The sequence below is a fragment of the Capra hircus genome, chromosome 4, assembly GCF_001704415.2.
Source record: "Capra hircus breed San Clemente chromosome 4, ASM170441v1, whole genome shotgun sequence".
Lineage (NCBI taxonomy): Eukaryota > Metazoa > Chordata > Mammalia > Artiodactyla > Bovidae > Capra > Capra hircus.
Window position 1 is genome coordinate 15,558,535 of NC_030811.1, and position 25,862 is coordinate 15,584,396.

Below are 25,862 nucleotides of genomic sequence, written 5' to 3' on the forward strand. Positions count from 1 at the left end.
TGCTGAAACAAGCGAGGGTCTTCTAGGAGAACCATACACAAATAGGGCCAGTCTACAAGGAAAAGACACTGGCCTCTCACTCCTTGGTTGTCTATCCATTGAAGCAGATTTGCTTTTCTGCTCTCTGTACCTGCTTGAGCAAGAGAAGAAACAGTAGAGGAAGAGAGAAATAGTAGAGCAAAGAGGTGATGGTAAGATTACGTCATGACGGGCAAGGCAAGGATGTATTAGTCTCCTGGGTGCCAAGTGCATACTGTGGAAGATAGCAGGGCCTGAGTCTTTCTCACTCTATTAATCATTCATTTAATCATTTTTTCCATGAATCATTAAGGATATTTACAGTATATATTAGGAACTAGCAATAAAAAATGTCTGTCCTCAAAAAGCTCGAGGTATAATGGGGGGATAGACAGACACAGACAATAAGAACATGCAGTAGGTCCAAAGAAGAGAGATATGTACCGAGTGTTATGAAAGTACAGGGTGGGGGCAACTGCATGGTGAGTGAGGGAACAGAGCAGACAGATGGTCAGGGAAACACGACGTAAGTTCTAAGACAATCCATGCATTTTAAAGAATAAGGTAAAATCTGAACAGCCTGATGACTAGTTAGAAGGCTGAATCAGTAGAAACCTCTCACCAAACAAACATCCAGGACCAGACAGTTTTACTGGTAAATTTCATCAAATACTCAAAGGAGAATTAACACGAATCCTTCTCATACTCTCCCAAAAAACAGGAGGGATTTCTTCCAAACTGACCTTATGAGGCCAGCATTGCCCTGATACCAAAATCGGACAAGGACAAAACACGAAATTAAAAGCCAATATTCCTGACAAATATAGATGCAAAAACCCTAAACAAAATATTAGCAAACCAAATTCAACCATACATTAAAGGGATCAGACACCATAATGAAGTAAGATTTATTCCATGGATGCAAGGATGGCTCAACATCTTCAAATCAGTCAATGTGATTTGACACATTAACACAAAGAAGGGTGAAAATCATATGTTCACTTCACTAGATGTAGAAAAAGTATGTGATAAAATTCAACATTGATTTATGATAAAAAGAAAACAAACCTCTCAATAAAGTGGCTATAAGGGGAACACACTTAAGTATGGAATAAAATTCAACAATGATTTATGATTAAAAAAAAACTCAATAAAATGGGTATAAAGGGAACACACTTCAACATAATAGAGGCCATATAGGACAAGACCACAGCTAACATCCTATTCAACAGCAAAAAACTGAAACCCTTTTGTCTAAGATCTCGAACAGCAAAGACAAGGATGTCTACCCTCACCACTTTTATTTGACATAGTATTGGAAGTCTTAGCCAGAGCAATTAGGCAAGAACAAGAAATAAAGACATCAAATTGGAAAGGAAGAAGAAAAACTATCATTATTTACATATGACATGAGAGAAGTAATAAAGATATTCAGTACAGTTGCAGGATACAAAATCAATACACAAAAACCTGTAACATTTCTATGCACTAATAACAAAACATCAGAAAGAGAAATAAAGAAAACAATCCTATTTACAACTGCATGAAAAAGAATACAGTATCCAGGAATAGATTTAACCAAGGAGGTGAAATTTGAAAACTACGTGGCATTAATGAAAGACGCTGAGAGTGACACAAACAAATGAGAAGAGACTCTGTGGTCCTGGACTGAAAAAATTACTGATGTTCAAATGTCCATACTACCCAAAGCAGTCTAGAGAGTCAATGTAATCCCTATCAAGTTCCAATGACATTTTCAAAGAAACAGAATAATCCTAAAATTTTCATGGAACCACACACACACACAAATGCAAATAGCCAAAGCAATCCTGAGAAAGAAGAACAAAGCTGAAGGCATTATAATTCCCAGTTTCAACCTATATTACAAAACTGTAATGATTAAAACTGCATGGCATTTGCATACAACCAGACGCAAAAATCAGTAGAACAGATTTTAAAAGCCCAGAAATAAGCCCACAAATATATAGTCAATTAACTTGTGACAAAGGAGCCAAAAATATACAATGAGGAAAGGACAATGTCTTCAATAAATGATGCTAGGGAAACTGGCAATCATATGCAAAAGAATGAAACTGGACCATTAGCTTATACCATACACAAAGATTAATTCAAAATGGATTAAAGACCTGAAATAGAAGACCTGAAACAATAAATTCCTGTAAGAAAATGTAGAGGGTAAGCTTCTTGACATAAATCTTGGCAATGACTTCTGAATCTGACACCAAAAGCAAAAGCAACAAAAGCAAAAATAAATAAGTGGGGCTGCTGCTGCTGCTAAGTCGCTTCAGTCGTGTCTGACTCTGTGCAACCCCATAGGCGGCAGCCCACCAGGCTCCCCCGTCCCTGGGATTCTCCAGGCAAGAACACTGCAGTGGGTTGCCATTTCCTTCTCCAATGCATGAAAGTGAGAAGTGAAAGGGAAGTTGCTTAGTCGTGTCTGACTCTTAGTGACCCCATGGACTGCAGCCTACCAGGCTCCTCCGTCCATGGGATTTTCCAGGCAAGAGTGCTGGAGCGGGGTGCCGTTGCCTACATCATACTAAAAAGCATCTGTAGAGCAAAGGAAATCATCAACAAAATGAAAAGGCAACCAAATGATTGAGAGAAAATGTTCGTAAATCACATATCTGATAAGGGGTTAACATCCAAAATACATAAAGAACTCATACAACTCAATAGGAAAAAAGAAGCAATCCAATTGAAAAATGGGCAAAGCATAGGAACAGACATACCGATGGCCAAGAGGATGCCCAGCATCATTAATCAGAAAAGTCAAATCACACACAGTGAGATAACACCTCACATCTACTGGAAAGGCTATTATCAAAAAGATAAGAAAACAAATGCTGTTAGGAATGCGAAGGAAAGGGAACCTTTGTGAATGCTGGTGGGAATGTAAATTTGTGCATCCACTATGGAAAACAGTGAAGCCCCTTCCCTGGTGGCTCAGACGGTAAAGCGTCTGCCTGTAGTGCACAAGACCCGGGTTCAATCCCTGGGTTGGGAAGATCCCCTGGAGAAGGAAATGGCGACCCACTCCAGTACTCTTGCCTGGAAAATTCCATGGACTGAGGAGTCTGGTAGGCTACAGGCCATGGGGTCGCAGAGTCGGACACGACTGAGCGACTTCACTTTCACTTTATGGAAAACAGTAGGGAAGATCCTCAAAGAATTAAAAATAGAATTATCATGTGACCAAGCAAATCCACTTCTAGGTATTTATCCAAAAGCACAACACGAACTCAAAAGATATACACACCCCATGCTCACAGCAGCAGCATTAACAATAGCCAAGGTACACAAACAACTGAAGTGTCCACTGATGGATGAATGGATACACTGTGGCACATGCGCACACACACGTGTACACACACACGCATGTACGCACACATGCATGTACACACACGTGTACACACGCACACGTGTACACACACATGCAGACATGCTCGTTATTTATTATTCAGTCATAAAATAAGGGATGAAATCTTGCCATCTGGGATAACATGGATGGACCTTGAGGGCATCAGGCTAAATGAAGTAAGTCAGAGGAAGAAAAGTACTGTATGATCTCTCTCACATGTGGAATCATTAAAAAAAAAAAAACCTAACAAAATAATAAGCTCATAGATGATACAGAAAACAGACTGGCGGTTCACACAGGCAGGAAGTAGTGGGTGGGAACTTTTTTTAATGCAATGTAACTATATTTTTTGATTCAGCATATATAGATGTGTTTATCTGTATATACATCTATATTTACATGAATCCTGGTTTATCTATTCATTATAATTTTTGCAGATATACATAGGAGGTTCTCAACAGTGACCTAAGCACTATATAGAATTGAAAGAGAATGAACAAGGCTGAATCATACAGTATTGGGACTAGGGAAGATGCATGCTAATTAAAAAGAGAGAAACAAACCAGGTCCCTCAGCTGAGGAAGAATACTAGATTACAATACAATAAGTGCATACCACAGTGATTTCACCAGTCCTTCTCCTAAAAGGAATAAAAATAAAATAAAAAAAGAACCTGGATTAGGGAGGTTGGAGAGAAGAGGAGAGAGAAAGGAAAGAAACTAGAGGAGAAAGAGAGTTCTAGCCTAAGGCAGAGAAACAACACTACGTGAACAGTACGCTGTATCCATGGGAACACTTCCCAAATGTCTTTTAGGATCTTAAGTGTCACATCTGACGATGATGATTTTGATGTCAGAAGATTCCATGTTGAAATAGGCTGGCAAATAGCAAACGTATTTGGCTTCAAACAAGTTATGTTGACTGCAGTTCTTCTTAGAATCTTTCATATGTTAATGTACATTATAGATTTCCAAGAGGAGAAATACAATATACTGTTTTCCTGAATCGTTTGTGCAACCCTCTCTGGAAAGACATCCTGCACAATAGATTCCTTGGGGGAAATGCTATTCTAAAGCATGTAGCAGAGGCAAGAAGTTCTGAGATAAGTACTCAAGATTTCCTGAATGGTGCTCTAAAACCACTTTCCCTTTCTTCATGTAGGGGGAAGAATTTGGGGACTATCCTGTTAAGACTAACTGAAAAGCCTTGTAACCTTAAGGTTCCACAGACATGAGGTGCTGTTCTAGCAAGTGGTATAAAGGGCTCTCGACAATAGGAAAGGAGTGTGAAGAGTCTAGAGAAGCAGATGGGTACAGAGCCTTCAGGATGCGAAGAGGTCTCAAGCTCAGTAGCGAAGAGACTGGTCCCAGTTAGAGAACACAGGAGTCCAGCAAAAACAAGCAAGGTCAAATGGATGGAGTGGAAGCCAACAGACAAGCATCACTGTATCTTAGGTCAGTGAAGGTCTGCTGCTGCTAAGTCGCTTCAGTCGTGTCCGACTCTGTGCGACCCCATAGACGGCAGCCCACCAGGCTCCCCCATCCCTGGGATTCTCCAGGCAAGAACACTGCAATGGGTTGCCATTTCCTTCTCCAGTGCATGAAAGTGAAAAGTGAGAGTGAAGTCACTCAGTCGTGTCTGACTCTTAGCAACCCCATGGACTGTAGCCCACCAGGCTCCTCCATCCATGGGATTTTCCAGGCAAAAGTACTGGAGTGGGGTGCCATTGCCTTCTCAGCAGTGAACGTCTGGCTGATAGGTTATGAAATGGAGAGGTCATAAAACAAGAATGGATACAGAAAGATGGTGCAGAGCCAGATCTTGGCAGCAGAGGAGACACGCTGCACCAAGTCAGAGGCTCCCCTGGACAGAGCGACTCCGTGCACAGAATGGCCTTGTGCTCTGCAGAGGAAACTAACTAACTGGGAGAGCTGGCTGGAACAGAACAGTGAAAAGAAAACAATCCTGGTCAACCAGACACCTGCCTGATCTAGGAATCTTAAGGATTTTAGATGAAGAAAAAGAAGCAAGGCAAAGAAAATTAAAGTGGCTCCGCTGTGTCCGACTATACAGTCCACGGAATTCTCCTGGCCAGAATATTTCCCAGCCCAGGGATCGGACCCAGGGTCTCCTTCTCCAGGGCATCTTCCCACAACCCAGGGATCAAACCTAGGTCTCCCGCATTGCAGGTGGATTCTTTACCAGCTGAACCACAAGGGACGCCCAAGAATATTGGAGTGGGTAGGCTATCCCTTCTCCAGCAGCTCTTCCTGACCCAGGGATCAAACCGAGGGTCTCCTGCACTGCAGGTGGATTCTTTTTTTACCAACTGAGCTATCAGGGAAGCCCAGGGTAGAAGGAGCTCTAAAGCAGCCCTAAGCATCATCATATGAGAAGGATCCGAGCTGGGGCTTTCACAGAAAGAAGCCATGTGATGAGCCAGGAATGGCAGTGGGGAAGGGTGGGGAGCGTCTCACTCCTCACCGCCTGCCCCGCCCTCCTCATTTGGTTCTGGGTTGGCAGAGTCTGAGTCAAACCAAAAGACCAAAAATAAAGAACCAGAAAGAATTCCATAAATCTTTCCAGTAGTTACTTTAAAGTCAAGTTCAAGGCACTGTTGATATCTATGTGGGACGGGAAAACAGTGACCCCACCCTGGACAAAGCACTGAAGGAAAAAGCAATGGCCCATAAGACAGAGAATCCTTCTTTTGTCTCCAGCACAGCTAGTCTATGATTAGATAACCCTTTATTTCTTAATCTGTCCCATGAAGACACTAATACACACCTTGCCTCTCTCACTGAGTTAGAGGACCTAAGGAGATGTGAACTCACACTCTACAATGAAAATATAAAGCACTATTAGAGCTTCTAAGGGCCATTTTTTTAATCTTTGAGAATCTTCCATTATATGTTTAACTGTGTTTCAGTTTGTTTTTTAAAAGAGGAATCTGGTATCAGGCTTCATCTATAATGCTTTCCAGCATATTTTGAAGGCAATTTCCAGAAATCAAGAAAAAAGAAAAAAGACAAACTCAGCCTAGCTGGGTGCCTCAGAAACCACAGTAGGGGCTGCTGTACTTTGCTTTCTGGGAATTGATCTTAAAGTTTTCTGCTTCCCGGGGTGTGTTACCAATATAAAGTGGCTGTGGTAAATTTGACTCTGGTTTTATCAATTCACAGAATTGGTATATTTGAAAGAAAAAGGAGACGAGATATTTAAATGCAAGCACAGTCACGAATTTCCAGTTAAATCCTAATTATTTCAGAATGTATAACTTCTCACACATAAATGAGAAGCAGTAACTCACTCAGTTATTAAGAGATCTACCCTGATTCATTCCTTTGATAGTAACAATATTTTAGAATAATATCTTCATAGATGCTGATCTGCAGTTTCCTTTTCTAGCCTAACATTTCTCTCAGTACCTTTTGTGAAAACAATTAAGCTTTATTAGATGCTAAAGAATCAATTGCAACTTAAATCACTTTTACCCTGACCAGCAAGGTCATGGTGGAAAGTGCAGAGGTCACTGCATAAAGAACAAGAAAATAAAAGGAAAACAGACTGCAAGCTCACAGGTCCATCAACTGTAAACAAGCACATAATGAAAGCTATAGAACAAGAGTGCGTTTTAGGACTGAAGCTTGGAATCGTGACACAGCGCTTCCAGATACTCGGAAACCTGCGCGAATATAAAAGGTGCCTAACCTTTGGAGAACAACCTGAACGTAGCTGATACATGTTTAAGGCCAAATCTGAGTAAAGTATGAGGGATTCACTGTTTGTTTACAGGATTATTTGGCTCTGTTTATAGGATTATTTGGCGGGGGGGTGGGGGGCGGATGGGGAGAAATATAGATGACAAAGGAACTGCTATCAAGCGAGAGTATCTTTTCCTTTTCAATTTCCAGGAATTGAAACCTTTTTAGAAGATTCTGATCAAGAACCTGCAATAGCTGTTGGGGCTTCTTCCCTCCAAACTTTTACCTTTGGTAAGATGTCAAACCAAAAAACTTTTTATATGTGCAATGAACACCATTTTTACCTCACACTCAGCTTCACCATGCCAACATTTCCTCATATTAGCTTTATCTGTGTGTGTACAAGAAACTGCAGACTTCATGACATTTCACTCAAAAAATTTCAGCATGTGTCGCCTAAGAAAAAGGACGTACACAGACATAACCATAACACCATGGCACCATATATCATCCGTATTAAAATATCTCTGGTATCTTTTATAGCTGACACTATTTTTTCATTTTTCTAATCCAAGATCTATCTAAATTATGATATTTCTTTAGTTTTCCTTAACTGCTCAAGATTAAATCTTCTAAAAGAAGATTTCATGACACTGATATTTTTGAAGAAGCCAAATCAGTGGTTGCCTCTAGAATGTCCTACGGCTTGGATTTGATTGTCTTCTCAAGATTAGAGTCAGTTAGATTAAGACTAATGTTTTAGGCAAGACACTACGTGGGTGATGCTGTGTCCTTCCCAATGTATCATATCAGGAGGTAGACGATGTTCATCTGTCCCGTTACTGGTGATGCTGTTTGATCACTTGGATAAGGTGGTGTATGCTAAATCTCTCTATGATAAAGGTGTTTTTTCCCTTTGTAATGATTAAGTACAGTAATTTGGCATAATTTGAGACTGTGTGGATATTTGTTTCTCAACAACCTTCTATTCAATGTGTACAGCATCCACTGATGATCTCTGCTTGAATTACTTCATTAGTGACTGCCAAACGGTAATTCTCTAACTCTGTCATAACTTACACAATTTGGTGATTCTTCTGTAATATGACTGTAGATCAGGATTGATCATTTTTATTTAATGTATTATAATCCACTCTTATTACTCTTTTTGATGTTCAAACTGCTCCAAAAGTGGCTAGTAGGATACCATCGAAATAGCTGATAAAAGAAGAGAAACGAAAGGCAAAGGAAAGAAGGAAAGACACACCCATCTGTGTGCAGAGTTCCAAAGAACAGCCAAGGACTGGTAAGAAAGCCTTCCTCAGTGATCAACGCCAAGAAATAGAGGGAAACAATAAAATGGGAAAGACTAGAGATCTCTTCAAGAAAATTAGATACCAAGGGAACATTTCATGCAAAGATGGGCTCAATAAAGGACAGAAATGGTATGGACCTAAAAGAAGCAGAAGATATTAAGAAGAGGTGGCAAGAATACACAGAAGAACTGTACAAAAAAGATCTTCACGACCCAGATAATCACGATGGTGTGATCACTCACCTAGAGCCAGACATCCTGGAGTACGAAGTCAGCTGAGCCTTAGGAAATATTACTACGAACAAAGCTAGTGGAGGTAATGGTCCAGCTGAGCTATTTCAAATCCTAAAAGATGATGCTGTTAAAGTACTGCACCCAATATGCCAGCAAAGCCACTGCTCTTTTCCAAATGTGGCCACAGCAGTGGCCACAGGAAAAGGTCAGTTTTCATTCCAATCCAAAAGAAAGGCAATGCCAAAGAATGTTCAAATTACCACACAACTGCACTCATCTCACACACTAGCAAAGTAGTGCTAAAAATTCTCCAAGCTAGGCTTTAACAGTACATGAACCAAGAACTTCGAGAGGTTCAAGCTGGATTTAGAAAAGGCAGAGGAACCAGAGATCAAATTGCCAACATCCACTGAATCACAGAAAAAGCAAAGAGAATTCCATAAAAACATCTGTTTCTGCTTCATTGACTACGCTAAAGCCTTTGACTGTGTGAATCACTACAAACTGTGGAAAATTCTTGAAGAGATGGGAATACCAGACCATTTTACCTGAGAATCCTGCATGCAGGTCAAGAAGCCATAATTAGAACTAAACATGGAACAACAGACTGGTTCTGAATTGAGGAAGGAGTATGTCCAGGCTGTATACTGTCACCCTGCTTATTTAACTTAGATGCAGAGTAATGCTGGGTTGGATGAAGCACAAGCTGGAATCAAGATTGCTGGGAGAAATACCAATAACCTCAGATATACAGATGACACCACCCTTATGGCAGAAAGCAAAGAGGAACTAAAGAGCCTCTTGATGAAAGTGAAAGAGAGTGAAAAAGCTGGCTTAAATCTCCACATTCAAAAAACAAAGATCATGGCATCCAGTCCCATCACTTCATGGCAAATAGATGGGGAAACAATGGAAACAGTGACAGACTTTATTTTCTTGGGCTCAAAAATCACTGCAGATGGTGTCTGCAGCCACGAAATTAAAATACACTTGCTCTTTGGAAGAAAACTTTGACAAACCTCGATAGCATATTAAAAGGCAGAGATATTACAATTATTAATATGTAATACAGATATTACATATTACCTTTGCCGACAAAGGTCCATACAGTCAAAGCTGTGATTTTTCCAGTAGTTAGGTATGGATGCAAGATTTGGACCATAATGAAGGCTGAGCACCGAAGAACTGACACTTTTGAACTGTGGTATTGGAGAAGACTTGAGAGTCTTGAACTCTCAAGACCCTTGAACTGCAAGGAGATCAAACCGGTCAGTCCTAAAGGAAATCATTCCTAAATATTCATTGGAAGGACTGATGCTGAAGCTCCAATACTTTGGCCACCTGATACGATAAGCCAACTCATTGGAAAAGACCCTGATGGCTGATGAAGATTAAAAGTAGGAGGAGAAGGGGACGACAGTGGGCAAAATGGTTGGATGGCATCACCAACTCAATGGACGTGAGTTTGAGCAAGCTCTGGGAGATGGCAAAGGACTGGGAAGCCTAGCGTGCTGCAGTCCATGGGGTTGCAAAGAGTCGGACACAACTGAGGGACTGAACAACAATGAAGGATCCCATCAGGCTGGCCCCCACGTCATTTCAGTGCTGTCCCCATTAGTTTTTCAGTAGTTCTTTGCCTTGTTCTTGCCCGGCCACTGAAAGACCTCTCTGCACAGAGTGCTGCTAAGTTTAATTAGGGAATGTACTTAAGAGACCAAAATCTGGGCGCCAGGTATGCTCACTGCTGTTTGCTGTCACTGTCTCAAGCCTCTTCAGTGGGCAGAGCCAGCAAACGTATTTCCAGAATAATTCATGAGTCCACCTACAAACCGCTAAGAAAATGTTAGGCCACCCAAAAGAAGATATAGGAAGCAACAGAGAACATTGTTCCCACCCTAAAGCTGAGAAAAAGCCTGATAATCTACAGACTCATAATTTTTCTTAAGCTCTTCAGACAGCTGAGAATACAAGAAAACAAAATAACCTGCATTCCCAACAGAAGGCCCTCCAGAGGACAGACAGGTCATGAGAAGGGTTCTGCCCGTGGCAGAACATGAGATTAAGAGACAGCCACTACACACACGATGAAACCACGTGCTGTCCCAAGGGCTTTTATTAGCTCTTTCAGTACTCAAAACAACCATATAAGAAAAATTACTTGTGGGTCAAACATAATCAACAGAGGAACTAAAAATCATGATACAACTATATTGAGAGGTGATATAGAGGACTTCTGATATGTAAGAGGCCAAGAGATAAGGCCTAAAACTGATAAACCAGTACATGGCATCATATGCTTAAACTGAATTGTGTGTGCATGCTCAGTTGCTCTACCGTGTCTGACTCTCTGTGATCCCGTGGACCGCAGCCCACCAGGCTTCTCTGTCCATGAAATTTTGCAGGCGAGAATACTAGAGTGGGTTGCCATTTCCTTCTCCAGGGGATCTTGCCAACATAGGGATTGAACCCGGGTCTCCTGGATTGGCAGGCAGGTTTTTTACCACTGTGCCACCTGGGACGCCTCCTACACTGAATTTCACAGAAAAATGATTATGATGCAAATTTCAAGTTTTGTGGGGGTTTTTAAACTACAATTTTAAAAAGTATCATCATAGTTATACTAATTAGTGGTAAGAGCTAGAATAACCAGGTAAAATTATTTTCTCTGTGGAGTTATACTTCAGATAGGAAAGGGTAAGAAGAGGAATTGGTTTCATTCTAACATTATTTGAACTATTACATTTTTTAAAATATGTATTAGCTTGTAATTTTTTCAAACTCTGATGAAAAGACCTCCTTACCTTGATCTGTAAGACATCAAGTGGAACTGTCTCTCCTTTCACAATGGCAAGTGTAGCATCTATAATATGTCTAAAAGATAACAAGAAGGAAATTATCACATTGTGAAGAATAAGCAGCAGTCCCCCCAAGACACACACACCCACATATGCACACACTCGCCCCCCTCACACAACCATTCCTGCCCAGAGTACCAACAGATGAATCAGGAAAAAGACGTATCCCTTCGAAATACCCCCAAGAAAGTAGAATGAGGGAGTATAAAAGAATTGCTGATGCAAACAGAGTGGAAGGCTCTGATACAGACTCAAAAAGAAGGCTTCAGCAAAGGGAAGTTTATACGAATCATTTATTTACTTCACACTTACTGAGGGTCTACATTGTGTCCAACTCTTATCATTGGAAATTATGATAAATAAATAACATACCATCTTTCATTCACTGTAACAAAGTCAAGCACTTCAAAAACCATATACCTTTTTACTCTAGTAATCTGAAGGATAACTAAAGGCCAGGACTCGGCCTCCCTGGTTGGCTAAGTGGCAATGAATCCGCCTGCCAGTGAGGGGGCATGAATTCGATCCCCTGATCCAGGAAGATTCCAAATACTGCAGAGCAACTAAGCCCACGCGCCCCAAATACCAAGCCTGTGCTCTAGAGCCAGGGAGCCGCAACTACTGAGCTCACGTGCCGCAAGTACTAAAGCCCGTGTGCCCTAGAGCCCGTGCTGCACACCAAGAGAAGCCACCACAATGAGAAGCCCACAGACCACAACTAGAGAGTAGCCCCTACTTGTTGCAATTAGAGAAAAGTCCACAGAGCAACAAAGACCAGCACAGCCATAAATAAAAGTAAATAAATGAGATTATTTTAAAAAAGAAAAAAAAGCACCTAGGTATCTCTGGTGTGGGATTACATTCAAAAAAAGAAAAAATAAAATAAAGGACAGGATTCGTTGAAGTTATTTTAGAAAAATATAATAAATCCTCAAAATATACACGTTAATGCTTGGATGACATTCTGGGTTCCCTAGTAAGCAAGCTGAAACTTAATAAACAACCTCATTTACTTTCTCAAATTTCTCTTTATCCTATTTCCCCCTCCAAGACAGATGCTATGTGGGAAGTAGGTAGAAGTCTAGAAAATGAGATTCAATTTAGGGGAAAGCAAGATGCATGTTCACCAGTTCAGATTAATTCGATATGAATATATTAATTTCAAAGGAAGTTATCAGAAAGAATCCTAAAGTCCCATGCTTGCTCTGAGTGGTACCTAGCACATTAAGAGGTTTAAGAAGTGCTTTTGAGAGGCTGACCTTTAAAAAATGTTCTGACTGAAAAATGCCTTTCCATATTAATTTTTTTCAAAATTGCTTGGCAGAAGATGGTTAACATGCAACCTTAAATTTGTCATCCTCTAGCAATAATTGAAAGTTCTAAATAAAGCAGCCCTGTAGCATGGAACAGCTATTTTTTAGGCTTATTTATCTGCAACATTCTGAATTCAAAATTCCTTTTTCTTCTGTAGTAATTATGGTACAACAAATCTTGACAGCAATGCAAAAAGCAAAGCCTTGTTCTTTTAAATAGCCTCAGGCACCTGCCATGTTAAGAGGGTCTACAAAATTCTGAACCCAGGGCAGACCGACTTAATTACCTAAGAGCCCTGGGGCATGCTTATAAATTAAGTTTTAAAAATCTTAAAATTATAAATAGAAGCAGCAACAACATTAGTTTAACTACAGGGAAAATCAGCTCTCAAGACACTGAGGGCTATCTAAGGCCTTGAGGGCGGGCGCCCAGCATAGACCCTGGCTTTGGATAGGTGAGGGATTCTCCCAGGAATGCCGTCTGCCTCTGCACTGCTGACATATTCGGTAATGCTGGCAAGCAGTTTGAATAATCTACACTGACAGGCAGAAAGACCAGCTATCACAAGTGATCAAGACCCGAACCAGACAGGATTTGTCTCCGACAAGCAAAAACGTTTACCTCACTGGTTGTCGTATTTATTGTCCCTCAGAAATTCTAAACTGGGGGAAAATATACAGCAAAATGAAATGCCATGTTCAGCTGCAGGAAAACTGGCAAAGGGCTGGATACTCCCCACTAGATGAAACTTGAGGCATGAGGGACATTTTAATAAAGATCTGATATTAGTGCATGTCTACATTTATGCCTAATCTGTGATATATGGACCAAGGCTTTTATCTAAAACAAAGAACTGAATTGTTAAAAGATATAAGATGACTCCTAAAATTAAACAGCAATAATAAATCCATAAAACCAGTCTATTCAAAATCCCCAAGCAGAACTGGACAGCCACATGCAAAAGAATGAAACTGCACCATTAGCTTACACCACACACAAAGATAAACTCAAAATGAATTAAAGACCTGAATGTAATAAGACCTGAAACCATAAAACTAAGAGAAAACAGAGGGTAAGCTTCTTGCCGTAAGACTTGGTGATGATTTCTGAATCTGATACCAAAAGCAACAAAAGCAAAAATAAAAGTGTGGGACTACATCACACTAAAAACCTTCTGGAGAGCAAAGGAAACCAGCAACAAAATGAAAAGGCAACCTGATGAATGGGAGGAAATATTTGCAAGTCATATATTTGCTAAGTGGTTAATATTCAAAACATATAAATATCTCATACAACTCAACAGAGGAAAAAAAAAATCCACTTGAAACATGAGCAGATGACTGGAGCAGACATTTTTCCAAAGAAGACATACAGACGGCCACAGGTACATGAAAAGATGGCCCAGAAGCATGAAACTTCAGGGAAAAGCAAACTGAAACACACAGAGATATCCCCTCATACCTGTGAGAATGGCTATTATCAAAAAGATAAGAAATAACAAGTGTTATAGAGGATGTGGAGAAAAGGGAACCCTTGTTCACTGTTGGTGGGAATGTTAAATTGGTACAGCCACTGTGGAAAACAGTATGGAGATTCCTCAAAGAATTAAAAATAGAACTACCATATAATTCAGCAATGCCACTTCTAGCTATTTATCCAAAGAAAACAAAAGCACTAACTCGCAAGATATATGCACCATATTTGTTACAGCATTATTTGCAATAGCTAAGATATGGAAACAAGCTAAGTGTCCACTGACAGGTGAATGGATAAAGAATACGTGATACATGTATACGTTTGTGCACACACACATAGCATTCAACAATAAAACACACACATAGCATTTGCAACAACATGGATGAGCCTGGAGGGTGTTACGCTAAGTGAAGTCCAAGTCAGACGGAGAAAGACAAATACTATATAATCTCACTTCTTTGTGGGTGGCATCTTCAAAAAAGAAGTTCATAAATGACACAGAACAGATTGGCGTTTGTCAGAGGTGGGGTGTGGGAGGTGGGCAAAACAGGTGAAGGGAGCCAAAAGTTACAAAATAAGTAAGTCGTGGGGACGGAAGGTATAGCATGGCAACTAATTCTAATACTGTGCTATATGTTTGAAAGTTTTAGAGAGCATATCTTAAAAGCTCTCATTGTAAGGGAAAAAATTCTGTAACTACTGTCTGGTGGCAGATGTCAACTATACTTACCGTGGTGGTATACACATATTGAATCATTGTGTTGTACATCTGAAACTAATATAATGTTGTATGTCCATTACATTTTAAAAGAAAAATCCCAAAGCAGAAACAAAGAAAATAATCCAAAACAGAAAATCACTTGCATATTGTTTTTGTCATTGATTCTGGAAGGTTATAAACAGAAATGCCTTGAGAATATTTCAATTCATTCATTCAACAAACACTATTTATTGACCTCTCCAATGTGTCACAAAGCCTTAAAGATCAGGCATTTAAAATGGATAATCAACAAGGACCTACTGTACAGCACAGGGAACTCTGAGCAATGTTATGTGACAGCCTGGACAGGGGGTAGTTTGGAGGAGAAGGGATACATGTATATGCATGGCTGAGTCCCTTCACTGTTCACCTGAAATTATTAACAACGTTGTTAATCGGCTATATCCTAATACAAAACAGAAAGTTTAAATAATAAAGATCAGGCAACCGACAGTGAGACCCTGATAATGATGTGTCCAAGATTCTATTTCTAATCAAAGTCACAACTCGAATTCAAGATTCCCATCTTCTTGAAAGACTCAACTTTTGTTTACAGAATGCTTTCAACAGAAAAGTGCAATGGTAACAATTTGCCTGACTCCTGAAGACAACGGCAGACTCACAGCAATTTGATTTAGATGTCAGGGCTGCACTGCTTTCTGTCGACTTTCTCTGTACTGCCTTCTACTTTAGGCATTCACTAAAGGAGGTAACTATATTTGGTTGTTTTAGCTACTTATATTATCAAGGTAATGGAGCCAAGGCTGCTGGTTTGGTCTCCACGGGGGATTTGCTATTTGTCATCATGCATACTTAACACAAACAAATGAGCACTGCGAATCTGTCTTCACCAGAGAATCTTACAACACAAAAGCACATAAAGAGTATGCTTGGATCAGCAAAGCTAACTTCATAAGAAACAAAAGGCCATCAGTATTCATCGCCATACCTCACCTGGGGACTTAATATTAGATCACCAGGGTCCCACCACCCAACAGAGAAACTTCCCAATCAACCGAATGCTTGAACTCTGATCTCCTCCTCTTAATGATCTGAAGTTTCAGGCTGCTGCTGCTGCTGCGTCACTTCAGTCTGTATCACACATGCGGATCTGCCATTCCCAGGCTCTCTCACCCACAAATGCTACCATCCCACATTGACAACCTACTGGACTTTGTTTCCACTTTGTGCAAAGAGTGTCTGGCTCAAACTACTGGTCTGGCCCAGAGGGATGAATCCGATGGGAATCTTACTGAAGGTAGCCTGGGGGGAAGAAAATGAGAGGGAAGTTTTATTGCTATGGTCAGAAAATGAGATCGAACAAAGAGGCACAGACGTGTCCATAAAACAAAGTAAGTGACCCTGGCCCTGCCTCCCTGTCTTCCATCCCACGCCCCTAGACCAGCCATCAGGTAATCCTGAGGAAGCAGTTTCTAGAACAAGGCAATTCATGAAAACAACAAAACTTCAAATTTGGAAGAAATACTTGAATACTTACTAACAGCAATGGATTGAAAGAAATTTGTTTTAGAAAATGAGTGTCTTGGATATTACGTAACTGCATGACTGTGACAGACTGTATTACGTTGCCAAACTATTTGACAAAGTTGCAGATAAAATTCAATTTAAAATGTCTAACACTGGTATAGTAACTGAGGACAGGTGAAATCGCCTTGTAAACTATTGCAAGTATAAACAAGGCTAAGAGAATATGCAAGGTCAAGTAGCAGAAGGCTACCAGAGGACTTAATCAAATGCTACAAATACTAATAGATACTGTAAGGTTCCAAAGAATATTTTGAGCTCAATCTATTACCACCAAGGGACTGTGAAGGATCTTCTTCACTGTGGTTACTTTTTCTTGTTGTACTTCTTATTTAAAACACTTTAAATGACTGTAGAAAAGTGGATAAAATAATCCCACAACACCCATGTAACTAAGACCCAGATTTGGCAAGTATTACATTTTGCCATATTTGCTTCAGAGTTTTAAGAGAGAAATTGATGCAGATGCAGTTTAAGTCCCTTCTCACACTCTCCCTCTTCCCCTTCCCCAAAGGAAACCAACCATCCATCATCACAGACTTGGTACAATTCCTTTCCATCCACATTATCATCCTTTGACTACACAGTTGATGCTTCCATCAACAGTAGCTTTGTTCTCTGAATTTTAAAACTTTGTAGAAATGCATAACATGCTTTAGCAACCTGACTTTTTTACTGATTATTTTTTAGATTTACCACGTAGATGTTTGTAAGCCTAGTTAATTCATTTTAACTGTTGTGTGGCTTCCAACATATGAATATACCATGGTTTATTAATGAAGGAATCCTTTGAGAAAAAGATTTTATAGGGAAATTTTATAGTTTAAACAACTCTTGGTTAAAAAAAAAAAAAATCATCGGATATTCTAGATTCCCAAAGCAGCAAAAGTCAGCCACGGGTTAATAAGTGTTCTATGACAGGCATATTTTACTTTCTAAAATCCAAGGAAGCAAAACTTGTTCCCACCTTAACACATAAAATAGGGAGGGAGGGGGGAAGGGAGGAATAAAGAAAGAGGAGAAAAGTAAAAGTCAAAATATAATTACTCTTATTTTAAAGCTCACCTCATCTGCTCTTCGAAGAACTCCAGTAATAACCTAAAAATGTTTTAAAAAATTATTATAAACACCTTGTAGTTCCTTTATCATAAAATAATTGGATTCAATTTTCATGGACCACAGACTTGTTCCTGTTTTCCTCCTAGAAACTATGTCAAAAGATGTATTGGTTCTTAAAAAAAAAATTAAAAAAAAAAGAAAAGATGTATTGGTTCTTAAAACACAAACCATTCTCCAATAAGATCAGAGCTAAATTAGGTTTTATTCTTCACCTGGGATCAATACGACTATAAAGACTAAGATAAAATAATTATAAAACCTCCACATTATATTAGCAAAATTATGTTTTAAGTTCGGTAAGATGGGTCACTCAGAAGCCTGCTCTCAATAAAAGTTTCTTATTGATGAATACAAAGACAAGGGGAATTGTGTTCCCTCTATAAAAAGACATTTTTAATTTGAATTTTTACATAATTTACTTTTCACTTTTAAACTATAATGCACAAGTCTTGTAAAAGCTGTAAAAAATACCTGAAGAAAGAATACTTACTCATTAACCCACCAGACATCTTAGTGAGTTGTTTACATTCTGTTACATTTCTCTCTAATTCTTGTTTTTTAATCAGGGCATAGTTTTATGACTAGATTATACTAGATACACAATTTGGTTATCTTTCTTAAAAACATTTTGTAAAGTCAAGGCTGACGCCAATCTTCTCCCCATCTCCTGCCTCCCTGAATTTGGGGATTAAATGGGGCTCTGATGAGGCCCACTTCATTCTCTGTTGGCATGCTATCTGTTTCTTCACATTTCATTAAAAAGCCATAAAAACAATTAGAAGATCATTAGCACAGCCTTTTAAAAAGCAGCTTACTAAGGCTCACATGGTTGCTAAATTAAACACAGGACAATGCCCTGCCTGCTGGGAGCTCTTGACCCACAAACACTGAGGCAAACCAGAGGTAGAGGCAAAAGGCAAGGGAAATGAGGTTCGGATGAAGCGTTTACACAAGCTGGGGCGACTGAGGGGGAGGGGCCCCTGCACGGGGCTCTTCAGGGGCTTCCAATACGTAATGAAGGAGCTAGTCTATTGCCCTGGAAGAGAAGAGCATTCCCAGGGCAGTGTACTTACTGTCCCAGGGAAGCAATATGGAAAAGGTGCTACAGAACAGAGGCAGCACACACACGTGAGCACGGAACCCTCTGCCTCTAAAGGCACCATTAGGAGATAACATTGCCTAGGATGGAAATGATGTGCGAATGGACACGTGCCTTCTTTTAAAAAGGGAATCATTATTTAAGCTTTACAAGAAACCTTCCCAAAATTGAAACTACGATTCCATAATAAACAGGGCTACTGCAGAAGAGTCATCAAAATGTAAAAAGCGTTTCACACCCAGCACCATTTTGTACCCTGTTTTATTCCACTTTATCTACCTTCAATTTGATACAACAAAAACCTTTCTATGCGCTGGGTTCAGAATTTATACAAAGCAATGAAATAGAAGTCCATAAGGAAAAATGTAATGCTATGCTTGCTTCACAGAGAAAACAATCCTGGGAAGAATGGATTACCAAGAAACCATTTCCTTAAATGATAATCACTTTATGCCCCCGCGCTAAGATCTCACTTCTGTTTTCCTCATTTGCAAAATGGCTTCAGACAGAACAGTGGCCATACCTCTTGCAAAGTCCCATCGCCTCCAGCGACAATGATCACATCTGTGTTTTCCATCAGTTCCAGGAGTTTCTTGGCTTGGCCCTCATAATCTGTCTGCAATACAAAGGAAGCCTTTGGTAAATGTATCATCCTAGAGCCGCAAGCCCAAAGACCTAAAAATGTAGAAGTTTCTTTACAGTTTTACACTGAATCTTTTCTTAAATTCATAATTGATGCATATGAAAAACTAAATAGCTGCTAAAGCAACTAGATATGGTTTTTATAGTTTCATATGTTTAGAGCTGGAAGGGACCTCAGAAACCGTCCAGTCAGCTCCTTGCTTTAAAAATAAAATTCAAACTCAAACTGATGATGCGTCTCAGTTACAGTTAGCCAATCAGGGGACTCATTCTCAGTGCAGTGCAGATTCTATTATTCATTTACCCAATGACTTCCATCTGAAAGCAAGAGGTCAAATGTGTACGCAAATAAGGAGAAACAGATGTAATGAAAAGAGCAGATTTGAGAGCCCAAGAGACCCAGATTAAACCCCCCCAACTCTATTTTTTAGCTGAGTGGCTTTAAACCCTCAAGATCTTAATTTCCTTATCAATGAAATCACGTGTACTGGAAGAAAGGCTAAGAGATTTCTCGTGAAAAGCAATCAGTATGGTACCTGTTCTTGACTGGTACTGTGCTAAATAACGGCTTCCCCAGCGGCGCAGCTGGTAAAGAACCCGCCTGTCAATGCAACAGACGCAGACTGAATCTCTGGGTCGGGAAGCTCTCCTAAGAAGGAAATGGCAATCTGCTCCAGTATTCCTGCCTGGAAAATCCCATGGACAGAGGGGCCCGGTGGGCTACAGTCCATGGGGTTGCAAAGAGTTGGACACGACAGAGCGACTAAAACCAAATACTGGATTTTAACAGATGTAAAGGTAATGCAATTAATAATAAGGAAACACTATTTCCTGTGGACATTCTACTAGACAAACTAACTGGCAAAAAATTAAGAGACTGAGGTTTCAGACGGGCTAAAGCACCCGGCCACAGTCAACACGGGGAAAAAAAATGAAGCCCCTACACTAATATCACCTCATCTCATGATGTATGGTTCTACTTCTATCCTGAAAAAATCAAATGAGTGGCTTTGCAGTTATACATTTGCAAATACATCTTTTTTCACAGTTAACAGCTTATTAGAAAGGATTTAGATGAACAAACGAAGAGGTACCTGGGGCAAACTGTGTGGGGAGGGGCGTCCCATGCCCTCTGGTACACCACTTCTCAGACTTCCACAGGTTCACCAGCCCTGAAGCTCTCTGAACCCTGTCTCTTTGGGTTTTTATGTTGGTTTCATTACATACCCATGGTTGATTAAACTGTTGCCCTCTAGTGGTTGAACTCAATCCAAATATTTCATTAAAAAAAAAAAAAAAAAGAATATATGTTGATCCTAATTTAAAAGGAGGCTTTGTAAACATCCCGAAATAGGTGACCACTGGTAATCTGCAAGGGTTCTCCAAGAACAAGGCGTCTCAGACTGTTCTCATCTTTGATAGTGATAGTGAAGTCACTCAGTCGTGTCTGACTCTTTGTGACCCCATGGACAGTAGCCAACCAGGCTCCTCCATCCATGGGATTTTCCAGGCAAGAATACTGGAGTGGGTTGCCATTTCCTTCTCCAAGGGATCTTCCCGACCCAGGGATCAAACCCGGGCCTCCCACATTGCAGGCAGACTCTTTACAGTCTAAGCCACCAGGGAAGTCACAGATAAGAAGATACGAGAATCCAAATAGACATTCTATCTGGTCCTCAGCAAGGCTGAGCTATTTGATAATATCCTTGGGAACAAGGAGGAGACAAGTGGGAACAATACGCTAGAATACAGCTGGGTGAACTGATCACCAAGTGAATGTCTACGTTCAAAGTAACATGCGCCCGGGGGAGGAGCATCAAATTGCAGGTAGATTCCTGATGACATTTCTTTAGGGCTCTCCATTCAGCCTTTTCCTGAATAACACTTGATCAACAGGGAGAGGAAGGGTCATTTACTGAATATATAAGTGATACAAACCTGACAATCTTGCCCTTCCTGACTTATCCACCCTCATCTCTGCCTGTCTCTCCTTCCTCATCCTCCTCTAGCTACACTGGCCTTCTTACTCTTCCTCAAACACCCACAAATACCCTGCAGAGCCTCTGAACGTGCAGTATGCTGGCCCTGGATCCTCTCCCCAGCCCACCTGCATGACTCACTCATTTCCTCCAGGTCTCTTTCAAAGGGCCTCTTATAAGGCCAGCCTTCCTCGGCTTCCTGAACTAAACTAACACCCCCTTTACTTTTCTTATCCCTCCTGACTTTTCCTCTTGGCACTCACCACCACCTGACAAACCGTAAGTTTATTTATATATGTTTATCATGTGCATCCCTTCTTTTCCCACTTTAGAATTTCTCTGAGGACAGACAGGGAAAATGTTTTGTTCAGACTCTATCCTCAATACCTAGAACAGAGTTTACTTTATAGGAGGTGCTGTGGTTGTTTAGTTGCTAAGTAGTATCTGACTCTTTGCGACCCCATGGACTGCAGCCCACCAGGCTCCTCTGTCCATGGGATTTCCCAGGCAAGAATACTGGAGTGGGTTGCCATTCTCTTTTCCAGGGGATCTTCCTGACCCAGGGATCAAAGCCACATCTGATGAGTTGGCACGTGGATTCTTTATCACTGAGCCACCTGGGGGACTCAAATATTTGCAAGAAAAAGTGAAAAATAGGAATGAGTACAGGAATGAAAGAACCAGAATTTCAAAAGACACTGACACATTGAACAGACCATAATTTAAAAGACTACATTAATAGGGATGACATATTTGAGGCTCTAACCTTAAGAGGAAAATTCTAAATGCACCAAAGAGAAAGGAGAAAGAGTGGCCTAAGGACGCAGAAAACTCTTTCATAAAAATTAACTCAAAATGGATCACAGATCTAAATGCAAATAAAAAACTATAAAATCTCTAGAAAATAACACAGTACAGGATCTAGGTGATCCTGGGTTTGGTGATAAGTCTTTAAATAAATCACCGAAAGCAAACCTAAAATAAAAAATTAATAAGTTGGACTGCCTTAAAATTAAAAAGATAAGTAAAAATTATACCAGGCAAAAACTAACCAAAGTAAGCTAGTATGGTTGCTAATAACACTAAATAAAATAGACCACAGTAAAAGGCAGCATCAATGCTTAAGGGTTATGCATTACGATGGGTTCAAAATGCAAGAAAAATGAAATAATTTGAAATGTGAATGCATCTACTGACATAGTCTTAAAATATAAAAGAGCAAAAGTGAATAAAACTACATTGAGAAATAGACAAATCTATCCAGCTGGATATTTCTAACACCCCTTTCTGAATAATCTACAGTTAAAACAGAAGAAAACAGTAAGGACATTTCAAGTTTTGAGCCACACAATTAACAGACGTGACTTACTGGGCATATATAGAACATGGTACCCAATAACTGATACCTGTTCTTTTCAGGCATACATAAAACATTTATGAAAACAAACCACATGCTAGGCCATAAAACAAATTTACTGAAATTATATAGACTACATTCTTTGACTATAGCACAATTAAATCAGAAATCATTAACAAAAAGATGTGGAAAAGTTTTGAAAATTTTAAAACATGCCTAAATAACTCACAGGTCAAACAAAAATCATGACGAAAATTAGAAAATATTTAGAAATGAATGATAATGAAAATATATCAAAACTTCTAGGATGTAGCTGAAGCAGCAAATGCTAGGAAAGAAGGGTGAAAATTAATGAAATAAATATTCAAGTTAAAATGTCAAAACAGCAGGAGCAGAAAAAAATATCCAAAGAAAGTAGAATGAAGGAAACAAAGACAGACTGAAAATTAATGAAACAAACATAAATAAAGGGATCAACAGGCCAAAAAATGGTTCTTGGCAAGGATTAAATTGACACAGCTCTCACATGACTGGGAGGCAAAAAAATATGGTATAGATAAACAATAAAACAATATTGAGCATGCCAATGATTTATTTCAGATGGTACAGAAATTTAAAAGAAGAAGATTTTATGAACAACTTCATGCCTATTAATTTGAAAACTTAGATGAAATGCACAAATTCCTTTAAAAATTTTACCCTTACTAATATTAATAGAACATCTTGATGTACTTCTACAGACACTAAAGAAATTTAATACACACGTACAAAAAAATTTCCCTTCAAAGAAAGCTCCAAGTAGGCCCAGGTGGTTCTGCTTTTGAGTTCAACCAAACATTTCAGGGATAAATAGTACCAGTCTTAAGTGGGCATTCTCAGCCCTCTTATACGTAGAGTCTGCAGTATACGTTACAGATTCTAAAATAAACGTCAGTGTTCTTCCCCTCTCTCCCATCCTTGCAGGCAGACAACTGGAAGACCATGTCTCAGACAAGGTGGCGTTCAGCACTGCATGGTCAATTGGACTAAATGACCATTCAACCTCTAAGATTTAATGAAAGTGTCTAATATTAAAAATCAGTAAACCACAGACTTAAAAACAGGTAACACAGTGATTTTTACCAAATACATTCACCTATGTACACACCATACACAAAGCACTTAAAGTCAACAAAGTGGGGCCTTGAGGCATCTTCTGAAGTACACAATTCCCCCTCATTTATTTTTTACCCCCTTTCTTCATATCCAAATCTTGAAAATTCTAAAGCTTTACCACTTAAAATTCCTCACCAGAGATAATTCCTTACTAGAAAGAAAATGTTTACCTGTCTGCCAAGAAATTAATTACTCGAAGTTTTTATTTTTTTTAAAGAGTCAGAAGAATTCTTACAGCTATAACAACTTTTCATTTTCTAAGAGACAAGAGTTCCAAGTCCTATCTTTCAGAGGAAAGGAACCAAGTTCATGGCTCCATTTAATCCTATTTTGAAAATGAAAAGCTCAGAGAGGTTGGGAAAAACAATATAATAGTATTAATTATCAGAAGAAGAAAACAACGTTGATTTCTCTGTTCTTACCTCCTTATGTGATAAACGATTTCTGCTAAGCCAAGAGAACTGGATATGTTATAAGGAGGGGTGGCTTGGATAAAATCAGCACTCCAGAGCAATTCTCACCTTAACGACAGTAACATCCATGCCAGATAAGTGTAAAATCGGGGCAGCATTTTTTTCAAACAGAGTCCTGGCTTTGCTGTAAACAAAGGAAAAAATACAAATATTTTAACAGGAGTGCTCAGGAGGGAAAATAAAAAGCCCAACTATGTTCTCTAGAATAGGACAAGGAACAGCCTAGAGCACACAGGCTTCCTCTATTTCTTCAACCCAGGAAGACTAATGATGAGTAATGAATGGGTTTCTCTGGGTAGAAACACAGACTCTCTCACTCTAGGGCCCCCAGGAGCTTGCCCCTATCCATGCAGGATGCTTACAGTTCACATTCTAGCTCCTCCAGAGGAAAAGTGTACACTAGATATGGCTCCAGTCTAGCAACAACGTCTGATTCATTCAACAAGCACTACCGACCTTCTGCTGTGTGCTAGACACATGTAGGAGCTGGACAAACAACAGGACAAGGCAGACAAACATACGTGTAATTCAGGTATAATGTAACAAGCCCTCGAGGGGCTTCTTTATAGTCGGCTGGTGGACTGAGAACGTATTTAACATTTTTCATGTGGCCTGAGAGAACAGATGGAACCTAAGAGAATATTGCTTAATTCTGACTCAGTGAACACCACCTTTGAAGGAAAGAGACATCATTTTCAAATTTCAAATACTAGGGGTATCTCCATTTCTTGAGTTTTAAGCCTGTAGTGAAATCCCTGGAGAAAGAGCAAAATTCTTTTCCATGGAGGCAGAATTTCTGCTGAGAAAGGGAGAAGTTCTAAATTACCTAATCTTACTATGGGATAATTGGTAGCTTGTCTAAAACTCCAAGGGGCCTCCCTGGTAGCTCAGCGGGTAAAGAATCCACCTGCAATGTGGAAGACCTGGGTTCAATCCCTAGGTTGGGAAGATCCCCTGGAGAAGGGATAGGGTACCCACTCCAGTATTCTGGCCTGGAGAATTCCCTGGACTGTATAGTTCTAGGGTCGCAAAGAGCCGGACACAAGGGAACGACTCTCACTTTCACTTTCTAAAACTCCCAGTCATGTGCTTCTCAGGGTAGCCCTGGCACATGGTCCACACCTCTTCTACGGACTTTCACCTTCTATGAGGAATAGTGGTTCCCAAGACAGTCTTCAGGACTAGACTGGAAGCCTTGCAAACACACACATCAAAACTTATTAGTCCTTGAGTCCTGTGGCCTTTAGCATTATGACAGGTTTACTTAGAAGGTTATTCAGTAAGCACCTGAATGCACTTTAATGCACTTATGAATGAATGAATAATCCATTCCAAATGTAGACAGGTATATTGTGAGGAAAAGGAAATGAGACATTGTGGTATCTGATAACAACAGAAATAAAGTGCTCTTAGGAGAGCTTGTATGTTTTAAAAG

The 25,862-nt window shown here is 39.8% G+C and overlaps 1 protein-coding gene across 3 annotated transcripts in view; it reads right to left on the reverse strand.

The window, feature by feature from the left end:
• Positions 1-25,862, reverse strand: part of AGK (acylglycerol kinase) — a 94,723-nt gene that overhangs the window by 23,781 nt on the left and 45,080 nt on the right. For all 3 annotated transcript variants that reach the window (XM_018046854.1, XM_018046855.1, XM_018046856.1), the window contains exons 5-9: positions 24,476-24,551; positions 19,345-19,437; positions 17,669-17,701; positions 16,227-16,321; positions 11,455-11,524 (exon numbers count right to left, since the gene is read on the reverse strand). In XM_018046854.1, the coding sequence (XP_017902343.1) occupies positions 11,455-11,524; positions 16,227-16,321; positions 17,669-17,701; positions 19,345-19,437; positions 24,476-24,551 (367 nt within the window). The remainder of the gene's footprint in view (positions 1-11,454; positions 11,525-16,226; positions 16,322-17,668; positions 17,702-19,344; positions 19,438-24,475; positions 24,552-25,862) is intronic.